Source organism: Uloborus diversus, chromosome 2 (assembly GCF_026930045.1).
Source record: "Uloborus diversus isolate 005 chromosome 2, Udiv.v.3.1, whole genome shotgun sequence".
In the NCBI taxonomy this organism is placed as follows: Eukaryota; Metazoa; Arthropoda; class Arachnida; order Araneae; family Uloboridae; genus Uloborus; species Uloborus diversus.
Window position 1 is genome coordinate 166,376,588 of NC_072732.1, and position 22,363 is coordinate 166,398,950.

The following is a 22,363-nucleotide window of genomic DNA, read 5'->3' on the forward strand; positions in this document are numbered from 1 at the left end:
CATTTATTTATTCAAACTTTTATTTAATGATTCTTTTGATCAAAAAATTATGTATAATAATCGAATAGAAAATATTTCACTTAGTAAAATATTTTATTTTTCACTTTGCCCCATAAAAAAAGTTAAATATTTCCATTTTTTTTCTCAAATTAAGTGTCAAAAATAAAAAATACTGTTTCAACGAAAGTTTTATTATAAAATACAATGTTCTTTCTTTGTGTGCTGAAGTTTTGAAAACAAATTTCCAATCTGTTCCTTTTGAAAAAAAAAACCCAGTCAACTTAACCATTTCACTTTGCCCCACATTTCCCTACTTAAGTGCATTACCTTCGTATTAATCCAGGACGTATCCTTATACTAAGTTTATTAGTTTTTAGTAGTTTCGACAAAATCAATCTATCAAAAGTAGCTTTGCCCATGTCCTAAATAATCAAGATTTTGTAGTTGACCCTATAAAAAGACTTTCGTACATATATTTCGAGACAACAAACGACTCACAAGCATGTGTTTGCAAATATATTTTGAAATTTTATGCGTCACCTTGTTTCCGCACTGAGGTAAACAATTACTAATTACGGAAGTTTCTTCGGAGTTTTATCAAATAGGAAATACATTTAGGTCAAACAAAAAAGAAAAAAAAAAAAAAAAACAGTTAAGGCAAGAAACGCAAGGTTAAATTTATAAATAAGCAGCAAATGAACTTAATTTAGAGTGAATTTTTTTTTTTCATTCATTGGAATACAACATGGTTCTTTTAAAGATGGCAATAATGGTAAATAAACGTGCGTTTGTTTATAGCAAAATGGACCCCTAAAATTTGAGCACCCAAAATTATATAAGTGTTAATATGAAATACAGAAATTATTGTAGAGAAAACATAATTTTTTGAAAATAGAAAATCTAGAAACATACGAAATTACAGAGATAATAATCCAAAATGGAAGTAAGTTTTTCTAGATGACTAATTTTTGTGCTGATGAAGTAAGTACAAAATTTATTCTTTTCGGAAAATTATTACGGAAAACTAAGAAAATAAAATAAAAATAGGGTATTTGAGAAAGAAATCCCATACTTTGAAATGACATAGCAGCAAAACCGTGTGAGATAGATAGGTGAAACAACTCTGGAATTTTTATACATCAATTTTCAAAAATAGTTCAAAAATTCAGATAGCATTGTAGTCTGTAATATTTGTAACTAGAAAATCGCCCGTCAAGGTATAACGAGTGAAAACTGCTTCTACATTTGAACGAAGCCATTGCCTGTTTGGTGATGTTTTGAGGGTTGAAATTTTAACCCTAACTCCAGTGGCTTAACCCTAAACTCCAATGGTTAGCATTAATTTTCCACCACTGACTAAACTCCAGTAAACAGAGTTTATTGTTAACCACTTTTACGTTTCTTCATTCTCCAAAAATAAGTCTTAACAGCAAAGGAGTTAAGTTACTGGATCCATATCAGCCCTGTCAAAACAAAGCATTTCCCTGCAGGTCAAATATTACCAATAACAACATTACCAAATGGTAATCCAAATGGTAACTCAGTGGTAAATTACCAATTGGTAATCAACATTACCAAAAAATATTATCAAATTATGATGCCTTTACGCGAGCTTCATTGTTGGTTACGTCAGGAGAGTTATTCGATCAGTCAATTGGCTATTATGTATATGAGGATTGGTGTATTAACTTTGAAATGGACATAACAGCAAAGCCGTGTGAGATAGAGAAGTGAAACAAGTGGTATGTTGCACCAGCTGGTCTGGAATTTATCATACACCAGTTTTCAAAAGTAGTTCTAACTTGGACATTTGAGAGTATTGTAATCAAATGCTTTTCACTTGGTGTATGAAAGTGTGCTTATGAACAGAGATCAAATCTCATCACCCACAGCGAACTCATTGGTTTATATGACTGCCTTTTACAGCTGTAACATTATGCGATTGAATGGTCATAATACTGCTGTGAAAGGTGCTCATATAAAACCCATCGCAATGCGATTTGAGCTCTATTCCAGAAGCACTTTCATGCATCCTTACAAAAGTTGGACTACAGTGCTGTCTGAACTTTTGTACTATTTTTGACAACCGGTATTTAAAACAGCCCGGAGTGCTGGTGCAACATGCAACTTGTCTTGCCTAGCTATTTTACATGATTTTTCTGTTATGTCATTTCAAAGTAGGGAAGCTATTTCTCAAACACCCATTTGTATATAGGTACAGTAAAGTGCCCATGCTTGGTACAGTTTTGACCTTTTACCTTCAGAAGCATATTTACCATTTATTTTTAATTTGAACAAATCATCCTATTTAAAGGAAGATCTTTAGTATTTTAAATCATTTCAAGGTTTAGGCGTGCATGCCTGACCTTTCAAAAAGAAAACATCAAAATATTCATTGTCTACAGTTAAGTATCCTCCTCCCTTTTGACACTTAGTATTTTGATGTTTCCTTTATGTATTCAGCAATAGATTAACTTAGGGCACTTATTATCACTTTAAGCAAGTTTGTCTTTTACAACTAAATAAAGAAAAAATATTAGAAAGAAATAATACAATCTTCTATACTTTCACACATTTCAGAATGTGTACTGCCACTGCAAATATTCCCCCCAGCCTTCTTTATTCCTTTGAATGATAATGTACCTCCTTTCACTCTACATTTGTGAGCATGTAAGTATTTGGTAAACAAAAAAAAAACTCCTCATGCAACTGATTGTTAGCTCTCTATGTTCTTTCTTTGACAAAAATTTCCATCCTTTCATTAGGGGAAACTAGGGAGGTTTGACCCATAGGGAGAGTTGAAACATGATGATTTTTTCCATGAAAAGGATATTTAGGGAAAATTTTAGTCATATTATTGGTGACCAGTCATACAACAGTATTTTGCAGAGACAAGCGATTTCAGAACTGTCAGTGGTTTTCAATAAATTCAGTGTTAAATGATACTGCACCTTTAAGTAAAGTTTAAAGATTTTGATTTTTTTTTAGGTTTTCACCTCCAGTTGTGAGGGAAATGAATTTTAAAAGTAGGCATGCTTTATATGTAGTGACTTTTCTAGATATTTATTGGTATAAAGTAATTTTATATAACTTTAATCTAAGTTGCTAAAAATTTAAGGTTAAAAAAAAACAAACTAAGGAGCTTGGGCCTAAGCAAAGTAGGGAGACTTGACCCAAAGATTAATTTGATATTTTTGTTAAATTTGATGTTTTTTCAATGAATTTTTATTTTTGAATCTATAAAATATTGGCATTTAGTCCTAATGATTTGATTTTATTCGTGCAATGACTCTAATATTGTGAATATGAAGGCCTGATTTTTTAAAAATGAATAACTATAATATATATTCTTGTCTAAAAATTGTTTTCTTTTTGGCAAATAACTAAAGTACTAATAATCTTTGAGCCCAATGAGTTGTAACTTAATAAAAGAACTGAAATATTGCTTAGGTCTGAACTGATAAAGTTTTGAAATCGACTTCTGCTCTTCTTAATAACAATAAGCAAAAAAATAAATAAATAAATAAATAAAAATGTAATACTTCACCTAACGAGTGAACATTTTGTATATTCGCCTAAAGTATCACTTATTAAAATAAAAAACACCATCAAACCTGTGTTTTTGATTTCAATATATATGAATCTTCCTACTGATGTAGAGTAAGATAAATTTAAAATATATATATGTAACACTTCACCTAAAGAGTGATCATTTTGTATATTCTCTTCCGTATCACTTATTTAAACAAAAAACACCATCAAGCCTAGTAGTTGATTTCAATATCTATTATTGTTCGTTCATTAATGAGGAGGTTCATGTCTCCTCAAGTATTGGGTCAGGCCCCCCTAGCTCTAGGAACACTTGAACCATTTGCAGACGTGATAAAAATATTTTGTTGTACCTTTTCTACTTGGAATTATGCTATTATTTTAAGCCGTAATAGTGTGCAAAATGGTAAACTATTTATGTATATTTTTATTTCGTTCTAACTATTCTACAGAGAAAATAGGAAATGAAAAACCGAAAATTGGGTGCAGTCTCCCTAGAGTTTCCCCAATACATGAAATTCAACACAAATAAATTGATCTTCTCTATACCTTGAGACTCATTTTCATTAATAGAACTAACATTTGAAATACTTTGGCAAAAGATTTTTTGTTCAACAGATTCCGATATTTTACTAATGACAAAATTTCTGTCCAGTAACGGTGTGAAACATTTGTTGTCACCAGATTAGTCTCCATTTTAAAAAAAACTCTTAACAATACAGCTATTCTAAATGCTTACTTCCAATTTCAAAAATGGTCAAAATAAGGTGCAGAGTTTAGATATTGAAAGTTAGAAGCAAAAAATGAAAATTATTGGGAAAATAAGAAATCTAACTTTTTACACGTACCAGATGTCCCCTCACTTATATTTATTAATATAATCTCAATTGAAAAATGATTCCAACACAAAGTTTGAAGTTAGTACGACAAATATTCACCGAGATATAAACCCCCGCAGCTTCTTGTGACTTAACCACTTCACACTCGTCATCAATAACATCTTAGGGAGGGGGGATATATTTGTTAACAAGGGTTTGAAATTCTATGTGTGCATAGTGTGTTTTTTCAAATTGTAGGAACTTTCGTAATGTGTTTTTACTTGTCTAACATAACAATTGCATTTATTTTTCAATAGCAATGAAAAAAAAATATATTTCTTTACTTCGACAACCTGTCATTCTTCTGAAAGGGAGATAGGTTCTATTATCTTCGGCCCCTAAAAAAGTTTAGTTCTAATATCTCCTTGAGTTTTGGTAGCAAATGTTTCAATTTTTTGTGTTAGGAATTATTTTGAAGTAGATCATTTCCCTACACATAAGTTATGGGAACTGGGGCCCGTGTAAAAAGTTAGATTTCGTATTTTTCTTTTTCCGCTTCAGACTTTCATCATCCAAACTCCTCACGTTATTTTGAACGCTTTTGCTGCTATAAGTGTGCTTCTAGGGCTAACTGTTGTGAAAATAGAGGTCTTGCATGTTAAGTTGGGATATGCTACATATTTTTCTCAATACAATTATACAATTTGTTTACTCAGTATTCCTCTTAGACACTTTTCTGTATTTGTATCCAAACTTGGAACTGCGTCTCAAATTTGGAGCGTATTTGCAATTTCTCAAATGTATCAATGAATAAGAAAAACTGAATTAGGTAAGGGAAAATGATTGTGCACAAAAATAAGGCACAAGTACATAGTCTGTGACAAAAATTCAAACTAGGACAGATCTGTTGGCATAGGTAATCAAACTTATTTCCGTATTTAAAAACCTAACATTTTGTGGACATTTTAAAAATAATTGAACGAATCCATAAAGCTGCAGCATGAAAGTGTAGTCTACATGTAGTAAACATAGCCTCGAATCAAAACTATTCATTTTTATCTGTTATATCATTTATTTCTTATTTGCGTAATACTGACGAATTCATACACTCAAAACAAAATTCGTAATAATGTCCCAAATTAGGGTACTTGACTGCATTGATAGCGTTTGAAAAAATCAGTGAGAGTTTAAGCATTATCATTTTAAATTTTAATAATGAAGTGATCCCTACAGAAACTAAAATAACTTTTACGTTGAGATAAACAAAATTGTAAGATATGTTTCCTCACTTTATTTTAAGCGACTTTTTCTGTCAAATATACTAGTTTATAGATAACCATTTTAAACAGAACTGAAATTGAATGGGGGCTTATGGATGTTCAGTTCCTGTACTTCTTTCGATTTATGGGAATTTCTATTCGTTAGACGGAACTGCAACTATTTCCGAATAAAAATACGTTCTGAAGCCTCTGGTTTCTGCTAGAATTTAATCCCTGGCTCTAAATACTTGGAAGAAAGGTATTATTTCGTGTTCAATAGTTGATATTGATATTCAAGACGCATCAATAAAGCAGGTTCGATTGTTTTTTTATAAAAGCGTTAGCAAAATCCAAAATCAATCAAAAGCATTTTTTTTCTCTCTCTTAAAGATTTTGTCGTGAGTGCTGCACATTAAACAGAAGATTTTAAAACCAAGTTTCCACGAGACAGGTTCACGCAAGATATTTTGCAATAATGTGTGGTAGAACGATGCTCTAGTACATTTAGTTTCTGCACTAAATTAAAAATTCACTATTCAAGTAGGCAACATTTAATAGACACAGATAAGAAATAGCTAGATAAAAGGTAAACTAAACAGCGTCGTAAATGAAATGTAAAAAAAATTGAAACAGAAGATAACGAAATACATGAATGGATCTTAGAGCAGGAATTAAAATGGAGGGAGCAAGTGTAAAATCATTGGCTTATCAAAAGCTGACCCACAGAACCCAAGTCACGTGACTCAACTACGATGAATGGTTTGCACGTTTTGCGTGAAACAAGTGAAAGAAACCCGATTTCTTCCAATGCTTTGCCAAAAATCTATCACGTGACTTGGGGGGTCTTGGTTTCATGAATGACAGTCTTCACTCCCTCCATTTTATCTCTTCTCAATGGAATGGATAGATGTATGAACACGTAAATATATATATTCATTAACAGATGTACACAATGAGATAGTTTCAAAAATATACATTCAGAAAAATGTAGATAGACGCGTAGATAGAGGAATGAATATGAAGAGACAGATGAAAAGATATAGACTCAATAAATAGATTTTTGCAAAAATGGTTAGATCCTCATATATATAATAGCGAGTGATCGAGTAACGCTCCTTACGTCACCAACAGTGAAACTCGCACGATAGCTTGCGAGATCAATTCAATAATTTTATTTATAATTTGATAATATTTTTTGGCAGCGTTTGAGAAGCAAAGAAATGATTGTTTTAGCAAGGCAAAACTAGATCCAGTAAAAAAACTGCTTTGCTGGTCAGACATTGAGTAAAAATAACTAGGAGGTCCCTTTTTTAGTTCAAGCTATTATGGCAATGATGAATTTAACTTTTTCCCAATCAGTGTTAAACATTTCTCTCATATGTACCTATTTATAAACAAGTCAAATTTTTCGGTAAATATCTCAAATAAAGAAGCAATTAGTACCCTTCATACCATGACGGAAGATTTTCTAGTATATGAATAAATATCTTTCCATGACTGAAATTAAGTCCTTCATAAAACAAGACATCACAATTTTGAATTTTGCTTTCCTTTGGATCCGTGTTGATATTTTTTACGCATAAAATATATCGTGAGTTTAGGAAAATGAAATCGCACTCCACTCCGGTGATATTTAGTTTGTGAGTAACTGCGATTTAAAATATGCATTGTTCTTGACAAATCACGCTTGTAAATTAGAAGTTTAGAACAACACTGACACAGTGCTCACCTTCAAATACAAGTTTAACAATCGGGGAACAATGAGTCGTATAGGTAAATTATTTTTACTTGACTTATATTTGGGAAAAAAAAGCTTATATCAACTTATACTACATACATAGTTTTTAATTTTCGATGAAATATATTTCAATACAATGTTCAATCCATATGCGAAGGACTAAAAATTTATTGTCACGTTGAAGTTCTGAACTAAGCTGTTTTTTATTTTTCTGTTAAAGGAATATACAAAGGAAAGAATTTAAGACTTAACAATAATTTTTATCATATTTTGTGAGCCAATTATATTCAAAATATACAGCCAATCCTCTCGTTGTCTTAGCTAATTTGTGACAGCAAACAATCTGGATTTTGTTTATGAACTTGCAGTTATGGCTCCATTTGTGACAGCGAAAAAGCTGGAGTTAAATTAAGAACACGCTGTTATCGTTCCATCTCAATCAGACAATATAACGTCGCCTCAGAATAACAGTAAGATATCTAATCCCTGAAATAACACTAAGATACCATACTGTTACTTTGAGGCGACGATACATATAAATCTGAGTTTTTATTTCATAGAATAGTAGGGTAACAGCAACAGTCACACACGTGCTTAAGACATCGCTCTCAGGTTAGCTCAATTTTCTGAGCCCTTTAATGTATTTAGACTTTTTAAATTATTTTTTCTCTCTTGTAACAACATCTCATCTAACGTTCGGCTGCTTCTGGATCCTTGGAATGAATTGATTCAATTTTTACGTGCTCAATTTCAAAAATAAAGAAAAATAAGGGTCCAACCCCTCAGGAACAGGCAGCGAAAAAAGACAGATGGAGATCAGAAACCGATCTGATGATACACAGTAAGACTGGATGAGAGGAAAGGATGAATAATAAACAAAATTCCCCTTTTCTCTTAAAAATGTACAAAAGTTCTTTATTTACGGAACTAAAGCCTTAATGTATTCAAATGAACCTGAAACATCAACTGACCTCGTTGTGGCTGTTCATAACCTTTGACCACTGCCTTGTAAATACCAACTGGCTCATACAATTTACTCTGATAACACTAGATGGTTGCACCGTATTCTTGGGCCACTGCAAAATCAGTTTTAGCCACCTAAAAGTTTGTTACTGGATCTTTATCTGTTATCGGTGACCTTACCCTATGTGATACTAGGTTACATAGGAAATATGTTTTCGAGGGAACTGTATGGGCAATTTGTTTATAAAAACTATTATAAAATTAGGAATATAAACTTATTTTTGCCTGACTAAGTGGTAAATTTATTCATATTGCTGTTTTATTATATCGCAGTGCTGTAAATATTGCAACGGACTAGATTTTCTCCTCATAAAGCTGATAAACGACTAAAATCAATTTCCCATTTGTTCAGTAATTTACGTTTTCTACATGTTCAAACAAAAATTAAAATTATGGTACTTTAAAAATTTTGTTGTAGGATTCAAGTTAATAATTTACAGTTCGCAGAATGTAGGCAAAATGAAACGATCGGAGTTTACGAAAGAGTTTCAAGAAGGTGATGTAACTAGAATTGGTGGTGTTAAATTCCATGTACTCTGCGCTTGTAATGAGTTTGTAAACCAAATGATAAGATTAAAGCAAGCTTTCAGCGTTGGTTGGCAATTTGTTGAACAATTAATATGCAGGGACGTATTGAAAAAGAAAGGAAAAAGTAAGAGCTAGAATATGATTATCTACAAATTAAAAAAAATGACTTAATGTTTACGTTCTTATGAAAATTTCCTTTTAATTATATCCAAATGATAATAACGAAAACAAAACCTTTTGCACTTTTAATGATAAAAAGAAATATTTTCAGTTTTGATAAATTTAACCTTCGACAAGAAACTGACATGATTGCAAATAAAATTTGTGAACCCGAAAAACGTTAATTTCATTCAAGGAGTAAAAAAAAAGTCTTAAGGCTGTGTCTTAATCACGGTAATAGCATAATATTATAAGTAAAGAACAAAAATAAGAAACTTGTTAAATTGCTTAAATATTTCAAGATGAGGTAGTAACCTATGCATATAGAATTTTATTACAATAAAACCTGTGAAGTTGTATTAAGAATGATACTGCTAAAATTTGAAGTATGTAAAATAAATTTTTAGAGCACTTTGTGTGTTATTTGTAAAACACACAAAGAAATAAATTCTTAAAACATCAAAAGAAATTCATGAAATGCTTTGTCATTTATTTTGTTTCGCAGAAAGACGAATTGTGTAAGAATTATTTTATTTGTTGAATCTATTGCATATTTTACTTTGTGAAAAATGATTTAAACCTCTCCTCCAGCGCACAAGGCAGCAAAATTGTATCGAAATAAAGCTTAATTTAACTTGCAATTTTTATCTGCGAATGCGATGAAAATTCAGCTTTAAGTGCTTTCTTTTCTTTTTTTGCAAAGGTATCTGAAAACTTTCAAAAAAGTAATATATAAATTAATCTCAATAAGTGATCCGCAGTGAAAGCTATCATTTTCAGTTCCATTTGGCAGACTATCCAACTTTCCCACTGCACATAACTAACCCGACATGAGTGTTGACCATTGCAACTCCTGTCCCAGACTATTGCTAAAAATTTATTTAGTCATAGGAATCTTTTCTGAACTACTAATATATTACTTATCCGATAACGATTTTTATGCGATGATGTAGTATAAAGTTTAATAAAAAGTTGCTCTTGCTTAACTGTTGGATATTTTGTCGTTACACAAAATTTCAGTCATTTTTCCTCAGTTGGAATTGTTAGTCTGTTTAATGTTTTTGAAATGATATTGTTATTAAAACCCAGTTTTGCTCAAGTGCTAGGAACCAACATCCTACTTTGGTTAGTATTATTTGGTAACTATAAAAACAAAATGCCACTTTTTTTAATCAAAAAAAAAAAAAAAAAAACTGATAGTGTTATTCCATGAAGCCTTGAACCGTAGATTGAGTAGTGACACAATGTCTTTTATGGCTTTGCTTCAGGGTTGTGATTGCTTACTAACTCCATGTTTATCTACAATCAAGAAACATAACACGCTACTTTATTAAAGCAAACATGGGAAGAAAGCTGCGTTTAGTCCCAAGATGGTGGCCGTGACGCAACTTATTCTTCGATGCAGAGCTTAGTATTCCATAATAAATTTATCGTCAATTAGGTAACACGGTAAAAATGATAATGAATAAACTACAATCAAGTGCTAAAATTAAAGCGAAATTTTTGTACGTTTAATAAAAAAGCTCTTTTTTTTTACGGTGTATGTAACAACTATTATTCCATTTTATAATTCCGTTTTGATGTTCCAGAACGGACATTCGTAAAGCAATCAACTATTCTTCTGAGGAATTCAAGGAGCTGTTTGGGACATTGACTATCCATGCTCGCAAGATCGTGCCCAGCGACATGTCAGAGGAAACTGTCTGCTCTCAGCAAGCCAGACTCTTCTATCCAAAGGCAGCGGTCAACGAGAATGACCAGTGGGCATACGTGATCAATGATGTTGACTATGTTCAAGCTGTAATGGCGGAGATCTGCGAGTGAGTAAAAAATCTTCGTCTTTTTGTTTATTTTTAAGTCGAGAAGAAACTATCAGTATCAAAAGAACCAAGGCCGATAAACAAATGCATATGAGCCGTTAACCTATGACTGTTCATAATGCACCCCAGCAGTAGAAGTGACCTAAGGGGTTGTAGGGTTGTATATAAATGATGTCGCACGTTTGCCCCTTCCCTTTCTTTGTTACAATCTGACACTCGTCACCTTTCCCCCCCCCCTCAAATTTTCACACGTCACGCTATTTTTTACACTATTAGTAGCAAAAAATGTGTGGTACACACATCTTGATGCTCCCTCCTCATTTTTGTCATAAACTCATTTTCATGAACCTCCCTCCCCCTTCAAAGTGTGACATCATTTATGGACTGCCCCAATTGAAAAAAAAAAACACCACTATTTGGGGGGAAAAAACGGTGCTTCAGTGCAGAAGAAAAAACAATTCCGCAATATTACTTTTAACTTATTTATTCTCAAATACTTCTCCTGAGCAAATAATTTTATATGGTTAAAACATCAAAAATGAACAGTTTACTGATTGGTTCTTGTGCTCTAAATTAATTGTGTATACTCCGTTCAAAAATTGTTCGTCTGAATTATGAAATTTTTATGATTTATCACTATTAAGTTTATTGTTTATATGTGATGACGCATTCCTTAAATTTGAGTTTAAAACCAATAATTAGTACAGTTTTCAAACTTATGTGCTTCGTCACTTCTAGTGTCCGGGTGGTACAAAAAACGAAGTTTAATTTCAAGAAAATTGCTTTCAAAAGCGTAATCGAAACGCAAATTTTACCCTGGAATAGGTTTCCTGACTATGAAATCTAAAGCTGGTCCCACTTATCTCGAAAATAAGTTATACTCCACAAACTATTTGCAAAAGTTCTTTACTTCTTCTAGTTTATTGTGCGTCGTTGAAAACTGCTCAGTTGGATTGGTTAAGTTTTTTATTGGAGGAAATTTGAAGAAGTCCATTGTCGCTTGCTTTAAACTCAGCTAAATATGAATGATTGTTTTAAAACTCTTTTAAATGAGTTCTTTGACTTGTAACGCTTTTTCAATTCACAAGGAAGATGCTCTAAAAAAAGTAGTTTAAGATGATTCAAGATTAAGATAGGGTAGGACGGGGCTAAGTTGAGCAATTTGTCACTTGAGTGGATATCGCTCCTCAACGTTAAGTTTCAAACGATTGTTATGCAACCTGATTGCTTAGTAATGTATCACTTTTCAAAAGTGTCCATAGTAATTTGTTGCTAATAGCACACGTTTAAGAGCTACAGCAGTCGGAATACAAAAGGTCAAGCTTGCTCAACGTATCCCATAGATGGGGTACGTTGAGCAAGGGTATAGGGCAAGTTGAGCACTTATAATGTCTAACCAAACCATTGGATAAATGTTAACTAGAGATGAAATAAAATTTCTGTTTGAAAATCAACTCTTCATTTATAGTCTTTTAGTGACAAATTAACAAAACTTAAAGTATTTGTGTTTCAAATTAACTAAAATGGTTCTGGTTTTCGAATGGATAGTTCCGGATTTCATTTTAAAAACTTTGTAAACCAATCTTTTCCGGCCATCTTATTTGGAGTCCAGGTAAATGAAATTTTAATGCTAATTTTAACAGCACACTCGTAAGCAAGGCAACAAACGTCTTTTGGGGAGCATCCGTAATAGATTGATGCCATATGCAGCAAGTATTTTTTTTATAGAGTCCTCTTGCTGGAAAGAAAAAAAACTTGCCTCGATTTTGCGTAAACCCATAGATGAATCACCACCTTTTAATTTCTTAAAAAATCATGTCAAAGTCATCCGTTTGATACCGAATTATTTTGCGGCGGCATTCACACTCTTTCCCTCATCATTGACATCCTTTGCAGCATTATTCAAGTCGTCAGTAGTGAAAGAACTTCGTGTAGTTTTCCTTTTATAAGTCCGGATCCTAACAAAAGCAAAAAATATATTGCTACTTTTGTTTTAAGTCGCGGTTTTCAGTTGAGCAATACTTGCTCAACTAACCCCAAACCAAAGTCTTAAAGTGAGATTACGAAAAAACGGTATAAGTTATATCCAGAATCTCTATACATACCAAAAGTACAGTAAATTTATGAAAGGATAAAACTTGCCTGACAGTAAACAGATAACATTGGACTAATACAGACAAAAACTTGCGGAAAATGAATTTTTCACTTTTTTGTCACAAAATAAATATAGTGCACGTATGCTTCACTCATTTGTCGAGCTGCAATTGAAGATCGCGGAATTAGTTTTCCTCCCATAACCCCTTCTTTCCCACATTTGATATCTACCCGTACGGTGAATAGTTTTCGAGATATATCGATTGCCCAACTTGCCCCTATGCTCAACTAGCAACGTCTTAACCTACTTTTTCAGTTTTAATCGAAAATTTAAAAAAACCAATAATATACAATCATATGTCCTTAAACAGTTACATAACTAAACGAAATACAACGTTTAAGAATTTCATCGTTAATTCTAATTTTGTGAAGATGTGACCGCAGACAGTCATGTTCTGTTAGCAGTCTAAAGGTAGCCACAGACGCCTCTTTGGGCGGCTTCAGGGACACGAGAAGGGTTCTCGTTCGCAATTGCCCAGGACTTGCCCCTTGATATCTTCAGAGCATCCTGTTTAAAATTATATTTAAATGTTTTGTTGGTAAAAAGCTTCAATGAATGAAAAATCAAAATTTTATTGGGTCTTTGGGCCCTGAGTGCTTTATCATTAGCAAGTAGGTCAGCATGTTCATTCCCAGAACTGTCGCAATGCGCCGGAATCCACTGAAAAAAAGATCTCGTGAGAAAAATCTTTTAACAACAATCTGCCTTCCAAAATTCTTTGTGGATCACAGTGGTTGTTTTGTAATTTCGCTTGCAATGACAATTCAGGCGGGAATCTAGTAGACATCCAAGGTAGGTGGTGGGATCACTGGTCTGTAAAACCTCTCCCTGGAACTCCAGATGAAGGCTAAACAGCTGTCTATTTAAACTAAAATGTTCAGTCACAGTTTTATTCTTGTTAATTCTCATTCCATTTTCCTGACACCAAATTTCTAGGTTTTTAATGCAGAATTTCAATCCCTATTAAAATAATCTTCTTTTTCTCCGCACTATCCCATATTACGAGATCTATTACATAATGGTATGTAAAATTCTTTTCCGCAAAGAGCCAAAGCAACATAATTCTGTTTTAAAAAATCCCATATAACTATTTATCAGTGTTATGAGAACATGAGTCCTAAGTTTTTGCATATATCAAACATTTTTAGGCTCTCATGCAAAGTAATGATAGTGTGAGTTACGTTGGCCTGGCTTTGAGATATACAGTTTTAAATGTTGAAGTTTCTACTGATATTCTATTGACTTCCTTTTATTTGCATATATTAACTCCTTGTGTCATCTTTCTTTCCTCAGAAATGAAGATAAGCCTTGCACGTACTTGGATGGTGCACTCCCAGCTGGTGTGAGTTCAAGGTGTAGGCAGAAATACGCCTATAAGAGGCTCTTAGCACTTCATCCGAATCAGAAAAAAACGTACACGGATGCCTTCCGATTTCCATCCTGCTGCGTCTGCTACATCAAGAGGCCCTACATTCTGTCACGAACAAGACTGATTCGCGTGGATGACAAAATCAGTCCCGAAAGCACGAATACGACGTCAGCACGCAGAAGGGGTCCAGTAACAAAGAGATAAATTTTATAGATTTTTAGTTTGTGCCGAAACTGTCTTGTGATTTTAATTTTTCATCTGCGGGATATGTCAGTAGATTCAAATAACTTATATTCGAGATTTAAAGCTATATTTTCGATCATTGATTTAAGAAAACAGACGTATGTGTTCAACTTTTCATCAGTGGAATATGTCAGTATGATTCGAATAACTTATTATCAAAACTTAAAACTAAATTTTGGGTCATTGATTTGTTAAAAAAAAAAAAAAAACATACTTGTGAGTTCAACTTATCATCGGTGGAACATGTCAATATGATTCAAATTACTTATAGTCGAGATTTAAAACTACATTTTAGGTCATTGATTTCTTGAGAAAACAGATTTGAGAGTTCAGCTTTTTATCAGTGAGTTTTGTGTCAAATAACTTTTAGTCGGGACCTAAAACTAAATTTGAACTATGCAGCGATTGAGGAAAATAATTTATCCATTCTAAAGAAGCATAATTCTATTTTAACTAGAAATAATTTACAGAACTATGCGAGAAATACGAAATGTTGATTAAATCACTGGGATATTTGTACATTAAATCGCACAATGGTTATTTCTGCTGTACAATAAATTATTTTCATAAATGAAAATGACGCGCAGTTATGTTTTTCGTACATTTTTCAGTCCTTGGTGCGGAATCCTTTCGCTTTTATGGATGCCAATATTCCTCATAGCGTGGAATACTTCTCGATTGTGTGTTACCAAAGCTCGTTGATGCCGTTCTGCAAATCGGGAATTTTATCTTTAAGACAATTTCTTCACTTTAACTTTGAAATTTAAATATGTTTTTAAAGTAGCCAAATCTTTAAACATAATTGTGCAACTATCGTTAATATACTCTAAAATCACCAAATGATAGAAAAAAAGTGAAATTCAAATAAAAAAGTTATACTATTTTCTGTGCAATAATGATTTTAAAAAAAAAGCAAATGAAGTTTTGAAAACACACTAACTCTAAAGTCCTTTTGTTTAATTGGATTAAAAAAAAACACAGTATCTTTAAACCCTAACCCAATTTAGTTATGACTTTACTAATAATGAAACATGACTTTTGTTGAAATGATTCCAGTAACTTATCCAATCTTGTCTTTTCAATTTGGCGTTAGTTAGTATAAAGCTACATGAATATTTTATGATGTGTCACTTGTCTTGTTCCTTCTGAATAACTAAGATTTTAATCAAATATGTACCAGCAGTAGGAAGCAGTTTAATTGTGCATTTAAAGTGATCATTTAAGTTAACATGTGCAAAAGTTTGCAATCACACGTAGATTTTGCTAAAGTCTAAATAGGGTCGCTTCCAAAATTTTAAAAGTATTTTTTTCTGAAACAGCATGCTTAAAAACATAGAATCTGACCATTTTTTAAATAATTTTTTTAAGTTTAATATTTTTAAAAAAATACTTAAATCGGTGCTCTTTCATCGTTTAACGCTTCTGCTGATAACATCACAAATGACAAAATGCCATTCAGTGTTGTCATTCACAGTTCAAAATATTTAATTAACATCTTGACTCACGTGTTTTGGCAACGATATGGTTAATAGCAAGTGTAGAGCGCAATTGTGATTCGCTTCTTGATTATCATAACGTGGAAATGCGGTAGAAGATGCGCCAGAGTGCATCATTTGCGACGTCATAAAGACCGCGCCTTGTTTGAAAAATCGGACATTTAAAAAAATTAATTTAAAAAATAGCCGTTGTTAAAATGAAAGCATTTTCTGAGTCCATGTTTTTTTTTTTTTTTGCTTCTTCTATCAAATTCAGTCACACAAAGTACTACTTTTGACTGAAGGGAATCCCCCTTGCATCTCTGCATCTCCTTGATTTTTGTTGAATGTTTTGGAACAATAAAGAAAAACCTTTTCAAACAGTTAAAACAAAAAGTTTTGCTTTTTTTTTCGGAATTTCTTACTTAGCAATGGAAAAAAATCGGTTTTAAGTAAAGGGAAACTGAAACAAAATTAATTTACGGCACGTCAAAAGTATTCTATGCATGACAACCATCATTTATTCAATTTGGGATCAATTTGTGTTAAACCAAACTGTATATATATATATATATCAAATTCACTCAAAACTTAAAAAATATACTTTAGTTGAAAATCTCTGCAAAATAATAAGTATGACCTAGATTCTGATTAAACGGCTAAACTTCAAAGGTAATTCTAAATTCCATTTGCAGAGTAATTAAAATACGTATATTTCATCTTTTTTAACTACCATATTATAAAACTGCTCTTTCCTACTGTTGAGTATTCATCTGCATTGGTAATATTTTTGTCCAAAATGAATTAACGTAAGTTGATGGTCAATTGCAATCAGCCCTTCATTAGTTAAATTTGACTTTTAGCACTGTTCTTTAATTTTTTTTACAAGAAAATAGTTTTTCAAAAATCAACACGCTTGATTGCTTATTTTGATTATAAATTGATGGAAAGTAGATTTGGAGTTTAAAACCCATAATTACACTCTAATTATCCATTCTATGAATGCAATTAGCTTCAGACTCCTAATTATACGCGATCAAACCTCCCTTCCCTTACAAGAATTCAACAACTGTTGCTTTAGTAGCTGTAGCTAGTAGCATACAATTTAATGGATTGAAATTTGTATTATTTGAGGTTGAACTATTTCGTTGAAAATGTAGCTTGTATAACAAAATAGAATTTGGAAATTTGATATGTAATTTATTTTGAAATGATAAATTAGAACTTGCAATTATGAATATTTATGTAGAGATTTAACATCAAAACTAATTCGAAAGATTTCAGAAAATTTATTGTTCAGTGAAAGTCAGCGTGATCATGCAATTGCTTTTTTTACATTTTGGTGTTCAACTCAAGCTCACGTAACACTGTATTTTCATGAAATATTTGACACTCTCTTGAAGTCAAATTTAACAGACTGTGAAGTGTGTTGCGAGATGCAAAAAAAAAAAAAAAAAAAAAAACTATACATTTGGAAACTTAAAATTTATTTTACTGTTTTAAAAAAGTCAAACAATTGAAGAGAATTGCAGAAAAATGTACTTGAAAGAATGTACTGGAAGAACTCTTTGTAGTTAAGTTCTTGACCTGTGAAAGCAATGCAACAAAACAAAGTACTGTAAAAAAAAGGAGAACTTCTGTAAAAAAACACCGAAACAATATAATTTGCAGTATATACTGCTCATTACTGTTTTGGAGCATTATGATTGAAAACTGTAAGGTATTAAAGATACTTTAGTGCGTGTGAAATATTAGATAGGTAGACTAGTCATTGTTGTTTTAAAAATATTTGCTCAAAGATCAGTATTGTATGTGAAACAATAAAATGTTTTTGTTTAAATAAATAAACAAATTACTTTTATGTATGTATATATTTTTGTGTTTTTTTCTCAAAGGTTACAGACAATTTGAATAACTATTAATATCTTTTTCTTTTTTTCTTTCTGTGTAAAATCCAAAGGAAATTGATAAATGAATGAATCTGAGTATCAGTGACGAGTAAAAAATATGAAAATAAAAATATAATTGAAATCAAAAGTAAACGAAAATGATACATTTTCTTGTTTTAACTTTGTATCAAAAACTGTAGTAGTATTTTTATTCTGTTTTCAATGAACACGTATTTTTTCAGAAATGGGGATATTCCAGAATACTTTCTTCTTAAAAAAGTTCATAACACTCTTAGGTATTCGTTCATGCATTTGAAAATATAACTACGAAGAATAGCATGGTACTAAAGTAGAAGTATGAGGAGTATTTTTTGTTGTTCATCCTGTTTTTTTTTTTTTTTTTTTTTTTTTAACTTAATGCTGATAAAACTTTCTGTAGCTGTTTCATCATAAAAAGCATTCCCTGACTCTCGTTGAATAACCAAAGCAGGAAGTTTGTATGTCTGACCGTGACGTCTGACTCACCTAGGACCAGGATTGTTCTGTAGCCTCCTGAATTTGGCACAAAATTAGTTATTAGCATTGGAGTATGCACCTCGAAATGTCTATTTTCGAAAATTTGACCTTGTCCTTTGCTTTGACACAGTCGCTAGCTTTTGAGCGATAGTCCATACTACATTCTGGACACATATGCTAGGCAGAAAAAACACCAGCACCTGGTTTTTGACACCAGAAACGTTTTTTTTTTTTTGAGTGGAAAATAATAAAGCCACGAAAATGTTTCATCAGAATTTCACTTTCGCACACTATTTTTTGTTTTAAAACGTTTATAAATTCACACATTTAATTTAACTTATATTATTTTAAATGCATTTCCAAAGCCTCGCTCCTAAAAATACATTTAAAACGAGGTGATGTGTGCATTACATGATTTTCCTTCTACGCCAATTTAGTGATAATCGTGCCTTATAGAAAGCAAGGAAACACTGTTTTCACCCCTAGTTTGAACCGAAGGAAAAAATATTTCCCCATTATTGGCAGTTTTAATGTGCTTCAATGGTTAACTCTCTAAATATGATCAATAGTTGGCGATAAAACTTGGCAACCAAAATCCTGGCGATATATCACCAAGGGTCCGCCAGATTATAACACCACTTGAGTTTGCATCGAAATTGACAAGGATTTCCCCTCAAAAAGGTGTAAAAGACCTCTTCTGAAACATCCGAATGCAACCAAAAGGGGAGGTGCACAACTAGAACCTACTAGAAGTCTACTTACCAAATTTCAACTTTCCTCTACATTTCGTTTTTCAGCACGCACGTACATACATTCGAACGTCACTAGAAAACTCGTTGTAATTAACTCTGGAATAGTTAAAATGGTTATTTTCGGGCGTCTATACGTTCTTAGGTATACAGGGTGAGTTCGATCGAATCTGCCGTACGAAAGGAGGTGATCGAAGAGCCCAAGCGGAGTATGGAGCTACCCAATATTGTATCCAATCCTTAACCATAACCGAGTTATGGTAGATATAAAGAAAATGAGTAAAAAAACAAAATTCTGAGTAAACGATCGAGTTCTGAGATTCCTGTAGGACCTATAAGGAAAATAAGTACATATTTGGAAAGAGCAGATTAAATCCTACAAAATGACACCTTTTCCATCAAAATAGTAGCCTTTTACAGCGAAATACAAGCTTTGCAACGTTGGACACACTCAGAATTGAAATGGCGTCAAAGTTTTCAAGCGATATTTTCAAAAACAGCCGTATGAGCTACAATCGGTCAAATCTACCAAAAACTGGCCCATTTTACTAGCTTTCAGATGATACAACAACGAATCGTTTTGGGCTTCAAGTTCAGCAGAAATTCGTGCTTTTATTTGAAACAGTGTAAAAATCTGCATTCGTTGAAAAAGGAAAACCAGCGAAGAGTCGCACTTTTGAGTTTTACATTTTTTGTTTCACGAAAGCTTTCTGCTTTCTTTGTTTAACAAAATGATAGTTTTATATGAAAATAATAATTTTAGCATTTTATTAAGTGAAAAAACTCAACAAGAGATAACAATAAGTAGAAATTATTCTCCCGTGCTTTTCACGATGGAAAAAAACAATATTAAAAAGTTACCTTAACATCAATGAGCACATTTAATCAATCTTCAAAATCTACAAAAGCTGTTGAAATTGGTCGCCGCCATACCTGATACACGCTCTTGTCCTTTTGCGAACGGAAACAACCGTTGCTCTTAAGAGAAATTTCATTTCTCAGTTTTACTACTGCTTCATCAAGCCAGTAGCTCAATTCCTGCACACTAGCTACTGCTGTTTTGTAAACTTCATGTTTTAAGAATCCGCAAACAAAGAAGTTCACTGGCGTCAGGTCTGGGGATCTAGGTGGCCAAAAAATGGGGTTCGTACGATCAATTCATTGGGGATACTGTTCATTTAGAAATTCCCGAACGGCATTTGAGGAATGTGCTGCTGCTCCATCATGTTGGAAAATTATTTCCATTCTCTCTGGAACAGGAATAGTATCAAGTAAGCCAGGTAAATGATGTTCAATGAGCTCTAAATATGTGTTTCCTGTTAGGTTACCTTGAAACACATACGACCAATCAAATGATCTCCTATTACGCCAAGCCAAACATTTATGCTGAATCGAGTTTGAAACGATGAGTTTCGGGTTCCTATTCAGAGTCACAACTGACTACAACTGTATTAATGTTAAGGACTGCATACTAAGTGCCTTGCCTCCATTATTTTATATACCGATAGATGGCAGCACCATCACCGGATCGAACAGTTAATGAGAATTTAGAACTAGTCCAGGAGCTAATAGCTAGCTACCTGGTGGTAGCACCCCCAGAGGTATCGTTTCACTTGGAGGACATTGAGACCACGAGCATATTTAACGTCGCCCAGTCTCCTTTAATGAGGACGGTGGGTCTTCGACCATCGAGGTTCGAACTCAGGACCCTCCGGCCCCGAATCCGACACTCTACCGATCGGGCTACTACGGCCCCGAGTTTCGGGTTAAAAAAGGATTATGTTAAGCATAATGATGCCAGTTATGCAAACTTATGATGTCCCCTCTAGTGAACAACGCCTCATCTGTCCACAATATCTCTTAGAGAACGGAGTTCTTCAGTGCTTCGGGCTAGTAGTCATCTGCAAAATGTTACCCGCTTTTCTAAATGTGAATTGCGCAATTGTTGTACTAGTGTAAAATGATAAGGGTGATACTTGTTCTGGTTCAAAGTTTTCATCACTTTACGTTGTGAAAGTCCACCTTCTCTAGCAATCGTGCGAAACTCGCACTTGGGGTTTTCCACTACTCGGTCCAGTACATATCCTTCAACATCGGCAGAACGGTGATACTGCGAACAAATGATTTGTTATTCACTCGAGGGGGCATGATAATTTTGCGTAACTGGCATCAGTCTGCTGAACAAAATCCATTTTTAACCCCAAGTTCCATACTCGATTTAGTTTAAATGTTTGGCTGGTCGTAATCAGCGATCATATGATGAGTTTGCATATGTTTTAAGGTGTTTTAATGCAGGAAGCACATATTTAGAGTTCATGGAACATCATTTGCCTGGCTTAATGGATGCTATTCCTGATTCGGAGAGAGCGGAAATCATTTTTCAACACGGTGGTAACTCGGCTCATTTTCAAATGCCGTTCGGAATTTCCTAACTGAATAGTATTTCCAATGTATTGGTCTTACGGGTCCCATTCCTTAGCCACCTATATCGTCAGACCTGACACCAGTGGACTTCTTTTGGGGATTCTAATAAGAAGTATACAAAACAGAAGTAACCAGTTTGCAAGAATTACGCAACCGGTTTGATGGAGCAATAGTAAAACTAAGAAATGAAATTTCACTAGGAGCAACAGTTGTTTCAGTTCGCAAAAAGCCGAAAGCATGCAGGTGTGGCGGCGACCAATTTCAGCATCTATTGTAAATTTTGAAGATTTATCAAACGTACTCATTGATGTAAGTGTAATTTTTTATTAATGATTTTTCCTTTGTTGAAAACACGGGAAAGTAATGCTTTTTTATTTCTGCTTATTGTTATCTCTTGTGTTTTTTACTTAATAAAATGTAAAAATTATTATTTCAAATACAAAAATATCATTTTCTTAAACAAGGAAATCAACATGCTTACGCGAAACTGTAAGTTTAAAACAGTAAAATGTGCGCCTTTTCGCTGGTTTTCGCTTTTCAACGAATGCGGATTTTTACACTGTTTCAAACAAAAGCCTAAATTTCTGCTGAACTTGAAGCCCAATATGATTTGTTGTTGTATCATCTGTAAGCTAGTGAAATGGGTCAG

The 22,363-nt window shown here is 33.0% G+C and overlaps 1 protein-coding gene across 1 annotated transcript in view; it reads left to right on the plus strand.

Moving 5' to 3' along the window:
- LOC129217476 (protein spaetzle-like) overlaps window positions 1-18,005 on the plus strand; it is a 37,244-nt gene extending 19,239 nt beyond the window's left edge. The window contains exons 3-4 of the mRNA XM_054851781.1: window positions 10,664-10,894; window positions 14,343-18,005. Of these exons, the coding sequence (XP_054707756.1) occupies window positions 10,664-10,894; window positions 14,343-14,622 (511 nt within the window). The 3' untranslated portion in view covers window positions 14,623-18,005. The remainder of the gene's footprint in view (window positions 1-10,663; window positions 10,895-14,342) is intronic.
- Window positions 18,006-22,363: the final 4,358 nt, after the last annotated feature.